Source organism: Chelon labrosus, assembly GCF_963514085.1.
Source record: "Chelon labrosus genome assembly, chromosome: 12".
In the NCBI taxonomy this organism is placed as follows: domain Eukaryota; kingdom Metazoa; phylum Chordata; class Actinopteri; order Mugiliformes; family Mugilidae; genus Chelon; species Chelon labrosus.
In genome coordinates, this window is record NC_140345.1 from 20,078,584 (window position 1) to 20,089,608 (window position 11,025).

Below are 11,025 nucleotides of genomic sequence, written 5' to 3' on the forward strand. Positions count from 1 at the left end.
ATTTGTTCTTGCTCTTAGCACTGCAAGAACAAGAAAAAAGTTTGTTCTGGCCAGGTCATTAATACTTCACGAGAAGCTCAAATGCAGAACTCCAGGGAAGTCCTCATAGGGCCCTCCTACTGCAGCATACGTCACACACGCTAAGCATTGTGGGAAATGTGGGAGATGGACGACAAGAGATTATTTTCGGATGTCGGCCAGTCCTTTTGGCGACCATGTCATGGCATCACGCCGTTCATTCAGCATGCACTCACACCCAGTATACCAATCTCTAGGAGAGATTAGCGGTCACACTGCGAATATTAGCATTTCCGCTTTTCCGCACCCCCACCCCATAGCAATGACACTCCTTGATGGCAGCAGCCATCCCCAGCAGGACGTTGTATGCCTGATCGGTGTACATTATTTAACATTGGTTTGCAATTTATTCATTCATTTATACGTTCGAGTACATTTATACATGTGATTATTTATTTCTTAATCCCTTTTTAGTTCATTCAATATTTGATAGATAGATATGGATTGTATTGTATATAGTATGGTAGTGCTGACGACAAAATGTTGAATAAATGAAAATGAAAAAAACGATGACAGCTATTACATAGCTGGTGCACAGCTTCCATGTTGTGCCGTTCCCCATTTCACGCAGTAAAATTCCCTCATATGTCTCCACACATAAGATGATTATTGACTGAAACACGGTGAACTCAATGTCATAACAGGATTTGACACAGATGATATAATATTTATCAGCTCTCGTCTTTCAGACTCGCTAATGCACTCAGACGCAGCTAATGCTAATGAGCAGCTAAATGCCTTGAAGGACTCATCTCTCTGTGAAATCCTAAGCTCCCAGGCATGATTAACAGCAATTACTGTATGTAAAGCATCTCTTGACCTGTTACCATTTCAATGGACACATTTGAAAGCTTTTAAGGGACACTCTTTGGACCTCTTCAGACTGGTTCATGTCACAACATTGTGGCAGAAAGTACAAAACCTTCTGATACCACGCTTTTAGTTTGTTTTCTTGTGCCTGGATCTTTAGCGTAAAAAAAGCGACCATGCACTGAATGTCTTGGAGGACTAGTTGTATAGCACCAGGTTCCTTTATGCAAGGAACCTATGCTTTGGATGTTTGGAATCAAATAGCAGCGATGTGAATGACACATCCTTGCATTAGATGTTGGAAAGGATCTTTGTTGTCTGAGAGTTTCTGCTTTGTCATTCTGATGTGAGAAGAAAGAAAACGTGGCTTCGGAGAAAGAAATATAGTTCACAAAAACATCTGTTATCACACAATGGCATCCAGCAGCCGAGGTTTATACGGCCCCTGCTGTTTGTTGTCCCTCAACAGGAATTACTGTCTATAAAATGGCACTTATGGATTTAATATTCCAATATTCTAATTAAAATCATCTACGCGTCAATAAGCATATGCAAAATTAAAATATACTTTGCACGGACACATTATAAACGTCTAATAATCTCTACCAGGGTGGATTTTATCTGTGCTAATTAAACCATAGTGCAAAACGGTATGTCAGGGTCATTTAGTCGCCAGTATCATAAAATGCTTAACTCAACACATGCATATATATATATTTTATTTTTTTATTGCAGGCGAGCGGCCCTTCAAATGCACTCAGTGCGACAAGGCCTTCAACCAGAAGAGCGCCCTGCAGGTCCACATGGTCAAACACACTGGAAAGAAGCCCTTCAAGTGTGAGGTGTGCAGCATCAGGTTCACCCAGAAGAGCAACATGAAGCACCACATGAAGAGATCACACGGCTACGGTGAGCAGCTGGGATTTGTGGAGTAAACATCAAACTTCTCGAGAAACGATCAGATCAGAGAAGCGTCGGCAAGTTTCTTCTGAAGAGAAGACACTGGAGCAGTCGGGTTCAGGTTTTTTCTTTGTTGTGCACCTCGTTTTATTGGCTAATTTTCTAGTCTCAACCTTCTTCATTACACGCTATTTTAAAAAAGTTCAAGGAGACAGCTCAGAATCGCAGCTGGCACTAGCATTAGATAGTCCTGAGATCTCCCTGGCGTGGGTTAACTCTTGTCCGGCTGTCTAAGCCCCTGAGAGATCTTTCAGGTAAGGCTCTCTGTCTGACCCTCTTCTTCTTGGATGACACGAGCCAGCGAGGGATTTTCCAGACAACCTACCCCCTCTGCTTCTTTGTTTCTGGCTCTCTTTTGTTCTGTTCTGACTTTTTTGAGCTTTCTATACTACACTGCATAAATCTACTCTACACAAGTTTGTTAAACCTTTTAGCAGATACAAAAACAGTTTAGGAACGACTCAAAAACATGAAAAAACAGCACAAGGTGTTGACCTGGCCGCTGAATTCACTAGATCCCAAACTGATTAAGTATCTGTGGGATGATCCACAGAGGCCCCTCCCCTCAACCCATAGGACCCAAAGACCCCAAACTAACAACATCCTGTTGCCAGACACAGGACACCCTCAGAAGGCCCATGTCCTTTCTCTGATGAATCGCAACTGCTTTGGAGGCTCAAGGGAGACCTACACAATATTAGGAAGGTGGTCATAATGTTATGCCTGATCAGTGCATTTTAAATACAGTTAGTCTGTATTTACTTGTGCACATAACTTAAAGTTATAACGTTATTTAGCTTCACTTATCACTCATCAGATTTTTTGGCAGTAGCACCCATGGAACACTTTAGAATGCACAGACAGCTGTTTGTGCAGCTGGGACACAAAACAGTGATCATCTCTCCGTATCAAGTTGATTCACTCAGCAGCAGTATTTCCAAGTATCAGTGTAGATGTTATAGTAGTGTTATAATGAATTCCCCTTTCCCAGAGATGTTCCATATCTCATAAAGTAGGCTGTGTGTTCATAGGGCATTGGACATCAAAAGGTGCCCCCGAGCCTTTCAGATGTCGAGCTAGAGGCCACACTGCCTCACTTCATGATCATTATCCCGAACGAGCCTTCTCAGTGCAAATCAACAGTCTCCCCCACGCTCGTCCGCGATGGGCACGCACGCTCCGTACTGCAGGCTCGTTGTTGCCGTAGAGCAGTAAAAGCTGCGCCCACAGATCCATCGGCTTCGTTCACTTGAAGCTTCTTCTTTGATATTAGCTGGTGCACGTCATGAATTTATTACCGCTTCCCGTCAGCCTCAGGTAAGACTTAAGCCGCGGGTCCCCTTTGGTTAACCTTGGCCAAGAGAGCGACCAGCACACACGTATACACACACATTGTTATTCATTTCGTTAAAAAAGGTCCGACCTCGGGGGCCCGGCTGGCCCCTATTGAGCACGACTCGAGGAGGAGAACAGTGCTGACGGATCTGTACGACTTATTCAACTTGAAAACCCAACTCGACAAAAGCGTCCTCGCCTCGGTCTGAGTGTGTGTGGATAATTTAAGAAGTTGTCTCCTAAACAGTGCCCTCTGGAGTGTCGCTGGGAATAAGGCTCAGACCGCACACAAGGTCAGAGCACGCTGAATTCAGTTTTTCAAAGTTTCCTACGGCCATGCTGATCCTAGAAGACTTGCAGTTTACAAAAAAAAACAAATATAAATTAGCTGTTTTAAGGTCAGCTAATGCTTTGCTCATTTACACAGTCTCACACTGAGCTGAACACTAAGTTTGTGTTTGGACTTGAAATCAAACACAGCGTGTGCAGACCGCAGCTAAAGCTCCCTGATGTGACAGAATCCCGAAGTGGGATGGAAAAGACAACCGCCCGCTTGTTTTCTGCTGCCATGCAAAGATTTCCATCAACATTTATTTACTTATTTATTTATTTTTCTAAACAAGAAAAGCACAAAACAATTTTAAGCTCGGGTGGGACCAAGTGACCGAGGTAAACTCCAGATGTCATTAAAAAAAAAAAAGGCGAGGCAATGTCTTTATACTATGAGAGAAGGGACTTTTAAACTCGAGTGTACTAGAAGGGTTTAAAAACCTCCTTGCTGGATCACCGTGAAATTATGTACAGGCATGATCCCCAGATGATTTGGTGATTTCTTGCTTGTTGTTTCTCTGGCGCCACCAAACTTTGGGGTTCGAGTGCACCGTTGGATACGTCCCCTCAGTTTTCACAGTGCCAAAAGGATGCATCCAGATCGCTCCAGAGACCTCCCTGACTTTACATCTAATCGAGCTCATTAGAAGTTCACTTCTTTTTAGATTTGCATGAAATTACGTCCAGACATCTGTGTTCTCTCTCAGCGTAAATTACCGTGACCCCTCTTTAGCTTTTATTTAGCACTCAACATATGTGTTAATCCAAAAGCTTTGGTTTATGACCAGATAGAGTCCTATTCCCATTAGCCTCAGCTAAATTTTGCACAGTTTGAAGCTTGAGTGGGACCGAGTGTCCAAGCTAAACTAGAGATGTTGTAAGAAAAGTGTACTTGTTCAATTGAGGCAATGTCGTCATACTGTTAGAGCAGGGACTTCTAAAATCAAGTGTACTACAGTGGTTTAGAAGCACCATTGGCTGGATCACCAGCTAATAGTTTTTTGAAGTTATTTACAAGCACGATCCCCAGATGGAAATGTTTATTCACTTTGGTGATTTCTTGCTTTTTGTTGTTGTTGTTGTTTTTTTTCTATACCGCCACCAGCAGGTTGAAACTTTAGGCTTTAAGTGCGCCATTGGATATGTCCCCTCAGTTTTCACCGTGCGAAGAGGATGCACCCAGATCACTCTGAGACCTCCCTGACTTTACATCTAATCGAGCTCAATAGAAGTTCACTTTTTAGTGAAATGAATCAACCGCATTAAATGGATTTGCATGAAATTAAGTCCAGACATCTGTGTTCCCTCTCAGAGTAAATTACCGTGACCTCTCTTTAGCTTTTATTTAGCACCATCATCAAGTCAACACATCTGTTGATCCGAAAGCTTCCGTTTATGACCAGATAGAGTCCTATTCCCATTAGCCTCAGATACATTTTGCACAGTTTTAAGCTTGAGTGGGACCAAGTGTCCAAGCTAAATTCGAGATGTTATAATAAAAGTGTACTTGACCAGATAGAGTCCCATTCCCGTTAATCTCAGCTGGATTTTGCGTACATGTAGTACATGTTAGTATTCAGTACTGTAAACTAACACTGTGAGCATGAACACAAACAACTAAATGGTATAATTCTTTTGAAATAAAAAAATAAATATATAACTGCAAGAAAAATAATAACTAGGAGCCATAACCGTAATTATTGCTAGCCGTTTCAAGGATGCCTTTGTTTGCTTTATGTTATTGTTGACTGTGTTCAGAGGAGCAGCGTGTTTCGATCCACAACGTCTCCGTAATCCTCTGATTTTATTGCATCCCGCACAGATTCAAGGCCGCCCCAGACGCAGCGAAAGCGGCCTCGTTACACAACCTGAGCCTCCTCCGTGTTTCACGACGGGGATGCTGTTCTGCTGTTATCTTTCGAATGTTCATTTGAGCCGCACTGACTCATCACAAAGCTCTAATTGGGTTTCGAATGTCTGAAGGGTATTATCTCAGAAACACTGTAATTTGTCAACACGAATTTGGGTCGCCGCGCCCGGAGTCCACTTTCATTCGGAGAAAGAAATGCACGTGGCTCAGCCAGACGCTGTTGTACCTCGATCCTGTCTTTTTTTTTCTTTTATTCAGCCTGGGCTCAGTTTTCCTTTGGACCGCAAACTACTTAATGACATTTCCTGCAGTAGTCACAGCAACATCGAGCTCTTGTCAAAGCCTTTTTCTTGTCCATTCTTGACAATTCTCTTCTTCATTCCTTCCTCGGAGAGCTCTTTTCTTCTTCTCTGTTCTTTCCCTCGTTCTTTTTTCTGTGTTCGGTGATACCAGCTGAAGACAAGATTGAAATATCACTAAAAATCTGCTTATTTATCACCATTTCTATGAGGTATTGATCATTTTCTCCACCAGCAAGCTGGTGCGCAGGACAAAAGAGCTTTTTATTCTTTTAATATTTCACTTCAGCGTTTTCCATTAAGCACGGAGCATTGTTTCGAGGAGGTGTTTTAAAAAGTTCAAATCAATCTTGAGCATTCGTGTCATCGGGGCTGCCTGTTCAGGTTGTTTGTCTCCATCAGAGACTCCGTTAGTCGTTTAGCTGGAGAAAAATAGTTTTTGTTTGCTTGCGAACGGATTCAAAAGCTCTCACTCGTGCGCCTGCAACTTAATGAATATGTGTTTGAAGTGCTTCAGATGTAGAGCAAAAATACAGGGAGGGGGGTAATTAAATGACTCCCACTGTAAAATTTAATTCAGTGTGTGGCCTGCAGCAGGAGAACAAGCGTGTCTGAACCTCTTAGCCTGAGCCGGAGTGACTTACTGTTGTCTCGAGTTATTTTAAGCTGAACGCGCTCTGACACACGGCTCACATCGCATTCACAGCTCATAATGAGCGTATTCCACGTCTGTCGAGTTGTATTATCTCGCCCGTGTAACGGATGCGGCATCTTCAGGAGGAGGAGCGAACTGGCAGAATGTGAGGCGTTAAAACAAATGCTGGAGGAGTGAGGAGAGGAAGGTTGCTTTCTTGACGAATGGTCTCATTTGCATGTCAGCCACTGGCAAATTGAATCCAGAAGCGGAGCTGCTGGTGCTGCTCCGCAAACGCGTGTTTAATGGGCTTTTCTCCTCGTATACAAATCTCCGTCATTGCCAGTCCCTGAGAGAACCACTTCGCTGAAAGAAAGTCATGCAAACCCACGCTCAATTTTCCCCCTTTCGCCTTCCAGGTCAAATCCAAGACGTGGCCGTGGGCAGAGAGGAGCCGGCGCCGCAGGTCGAGGTGACACCTGAACTCGACCTGGAAGTGGTTCCTGAGTCGTCCAGCGACTGGCACAACGTCTTCCCCTGACGACGGTCCACGTGACCCCAAGAGTCACCAAGCACTGTCCCGAGCACTGATTGAGTTTTACAGCTGAGCAGCGAAGCTTTGCCAAACGAACCCTCCTCCCCCCTCTCAGTGGGGGGTTACAAGGTTAGAAAAAGATCGAAGACATTATAAATTTGTTCCAGTGTATGACGAGGGCTTTTACCCCAGTAGCAGTCCCATGCTGTTTATCCAGATTAACAGTGAAGTAAGTGGAGTCTGGTTCCCTGTGATTGGCTTAATGACTTTTTATCTGTTTTGCTCCCGTCTGATTGCCATCAATATGATAACCTCCGGAGAGGTTTGGCCCAATAAACGCAGGCATCCCGGAGAATTCTCCGCTCAGGGGATGCAAGTCCCTCCAATGCTGACCCTGTTGGAAAGAGAGGAAACTGTATTGTGCTGAAAAGGCTCCCCGGAGACTAGAGTCTTGTCTGCTCATTACTGGTCTGCTCACAGGGAGCCGTCGCCATCTGTACCGCTGTCAGAGCTTCAAAAGCGACTGTGTAACAGCATATAAGACAGAAAGCTCTTTTTTTTTTTTTCTCCCCTACTGGTTTACGGGAAACTTGTCACTTTTTTTTTCTTACATATTTATACTGTTATATAACTCATCTGGAAGTGAAATGTCATTGTCACTTTTTAGTTAGAAAACCGCCACCTGTGAGGGATTCAGTGCTCTTTTGAGTTTCTTGAACGACCGTGAGACGAAGCCTTACGTTTTCCCGTTATTGTCCTGTCATCGTTTAGATCCGCAGCAGCGACCATTTGCGTACTGTAGTTCCTTTTGTAAACAGTGCAGTTAGATTGCGTATATATTTTCTGATGAACTGCCGCGACGAGGATGGTTTCGATATGTGTCATTTGAGCATAATGTTCCATTTGTTATAAAGCAAAGCCAATGTACAGACAATAAGATGTTCTCTCCTTTTTTTTTTTTTGCAGTTGTATTTTCTATTGTCCATAATAAATTAAGATTAAAGTAATTTTTCTACTAAATCAGAGACTCACTTCTTTTTATTGCTTAGTGACTACATACTTAAAATGATCTATAACCTCTTCAACACTGTTACAGGAAACGTGTGGGCTGTCTAGTCAAAAGTAAAACGTAGGTATACTGAACCTGTGCACGCACACGGAGGATGAAAGCCACGAAAGAGACATTCCCCTGCTAATTTCATGCCTTTTCCGCACACAGCGAAGCACGACAATGTGACTGCAAGCTAGCAAACGTGTATCCAGATGCACCAATTCTGCTGCAGATGTTTTATATGGAGGGAAGCATGTTTCTGAAGCCCCGAGAGTATGTGTACTACATTTTGATGAGCAAGTACAAATAAAAAGTTAAGAGAGAGAGAGAAAAAAAAAAAAACAGTCAAAAGGGAAGGGAACAGTCAGACTGACAAATAATTCTCCAGATTGTTGTTTTTGGGCTTGGTATACACCAATTTCTGGCAACACAGTGAGGGTACCAAGAGAGACAACCACCCCCAACAAAAAAAAAAAACATAAGCCTGGTTATAAATTTGGGCAAAAGCTTTGAATATACCTCCTCAATATTTTCAGTACTGCCACACTACGTCACATAAAACTTAAAAACAGCCTGTCAGGGTTCGTATGTATCGCAGTGTGGATGATACTAATGTGCAGGTCTGGACGAGCGTGGGGAAACATAATGTTCTCTGTTTTGTTAAACGAAATATAAAATTCACTTTCTAAAAATAAATTGATCATGCATCAGCAGGTTTCCAGCACAGCCAGAACAGACAGTGTCAGAGATAAGAGAGAAATATTAGCAGATGCTAATGTGCTGCTACTTCTCTTTTTTTATGTCACACTCATGCCTGATGACTTTGTAATTTGACCACTCTATATATTATGCTGTGGACAAATGATAAAGTAGCTGTGCAGAGCTTTAAATTCCCATCTCTTTGTATGGCTTCAAACTCATATATCTTGTTTCTCTAACCAGCCTTGGGCCAGAGTTAATTTGTCAATGAAATCTGAAGCGACAGGCCCTTGCCCACAAAGCCCCCATCCATTGTTATAACAAAAGGGCTGTTTATCTGTCTTATTATAAACCGCTTTAGATCTGGCAGTAGTCAAATTTTTGAACTTCAAACTGAATCAGGCAAGCTGTTTCTGAGCTAAACTAACCTAATGTCTTTTAAGCTCTTGAGACCCTACGTCCTCATATGTGGACATTAACTTTTAGGTTTGTGGCAGCTTATTCTACATTCTGCTTCATTTAGACCTGTTGTCCCCATAACTGGACACTTTAGTCTGCCATCTAGTGGTAACAAAAGGTCAATACACTAATCTGTGTAAAAACATGATAGCGGGCATTTCAGCAGATTCGTTCTACAGCCGATCACGGGATAAAAGTAGACAAGGAACAAAATCTCATCAAATTTTACGCTAGAAACGTGTTTATTTATCCTTATTAACTTTTCTAGTTTGATATGACATGTAAATCTAACAAATTCTATCAACAGTAACCACCACCACCTTGCTAATTAGCAAGTACTCATTTGAGGACATTGGGACTTCATTGGACATGAAAATGAACAGTTTTGAAAAGTTTTATATTTGAGCAATGAAGAACAGTGTTTGTTTGCAATCCAATTTTTGCACAGCAATGTTCAGGTATTGAAATAAATAGTTTTATAATTTCTTACACATTGGTGGCTTTATTAGACATAATCCCAGTGTCCACATATGAGGACATTTTTTTCAAAAACTACTTCCTGTTGAAAGATGATGCTTAGTTTTTATACTCCTTAGGTCCTACTAATCCCAAATACCTTGGAGAAATAAAAAATGTCTACCAAACAAAAGCTCGGCTGTCAGGTTAAGACACCATCTGTTGCACCACCATCTGTTGGATACATCCTGTTCTAAGTTACTCCCAAAGCAATCTCTCCAGACAGATATGTAGATATTAATGACATTTTCTACTATTTGTAATTTGAGGTAAAGCACAAGAAGACTTTTATTATGAAGTACTGCAATGTGTTTTGTCAGCGAGCTTACTGTTACCATCAAAAATGGATCTACAGAATGAGACGACTGACAGCTGTCTGACAGCTAGCTGTATTACTTCACCCTGTGCAATTCTGTCTTGTTTTTTCTTTTTGCAAGTGCAATATCCACTCTCATTTTGGTGCAATACTTGGTTTTCGTGAGCAATTCCTCCTATTGAAGTTTGTCTTTATTCATGATATTCATGAATGCCATTATTCAGCCTCCTACTACTCCAGCATTCCATTAAAATTAGTTGGATTTTCACCAATTGTAGTTATTAGTAGTAATGATAGGTTAGCTACTTTAGACTTAATACATTATGTAAATATTTTTTGCACTTTTAACATTTACTTTTATATAGTTTCTCTTGTCTTACCTCATTCTGTTTTTATTCACTGCTGCTGTGACACCTTAATTTCCCCACGTTGATTAATAAAGTTCTATCTTATCTTATCTTGAATAACGCAGGGAGTAATGGATAAAGAAGGAGCAGCCACAGTGAGCTGTTATGTAAAGCTGCAGGCGACCGGCTGGCTTCACGCCTCCCAACTTGTCAGCCAGGTTATTATTTCAGGAAGGAGAGATCAAGTGAGTGAAGAATAAACATTTGTTGAGAAAACTCACATATGCAAGGTAATAGATTGGCATTTAGACTCCCTTCGATGACAAGGGAATGATTTTTTTCCTGTCTGGCAAATAGTTCATTGGATGAAAGCAGTGACGTAGAAATTCAAATTGGAAGAGATAAGGAAATAGATCCCACATTCACTGGAGGGGAAAGGATAATAAATGTACATGTACTCTACGTGTCATAGCTTTCCATAGCTTTTCTGATGCCTCACAGCAAGAAGGTTCTGGGTTCTAATCCATCGGCCGACTGGGGCCTTTCTGTGTGGAGTTTGCATGTTCTCCCTGTGTCTGCGTGGGTTCTCTGTGGGTACTCTGTGGGTACTCCGGCTTCCTCCCACTGTCCAAGACATGCTTGTTGATTCTAAATTGGCCATAGGTGTGAGTGTGAATGGTTGCCCTGCTGTGTTATCTCTGTGGTAGACTGGTGGATAGGCTCCAGCCCCCCCTCGACCCTCCAGAGGACAAGCGGTTACAGAAGATGTCTGTAAACTTGTATTCA

The 11,025-nt window shown here is 42.1% G+C and overlaps 1 protein-coding gene across 3 annotated transcripts in view; it reads left to right on the forward strand.

Moving 5' to 3' along the window:
* znf236 (zinc finger protein 236) overlaps positions 1–7,807 on the forward strand; it is a 55,102-nt gene extending 47,295 nt beyond the window's left edge. For all 3 annotated transcript variants that reach the window (XM_084557560.1, XM_084557559.1, XM_084557561.1), the window contains 2 exons: positions 1,624–1,797; positions 6,736–7,807. In XM_084557560.1, the coding sequence (XP_084413686.1) occupies positions 1,624–1,797; positions 6,736–6,857 (296 nt within the window). In that variant the 3' untranslated portion in view covers positions 6,858–7,807. The remainder of the gene's footprint in view (positions 1–1,623; positions 1,798–6,735) is intronic.
* Positions 7,808–11,025: the final 3,218 nt, after the last annotated feature.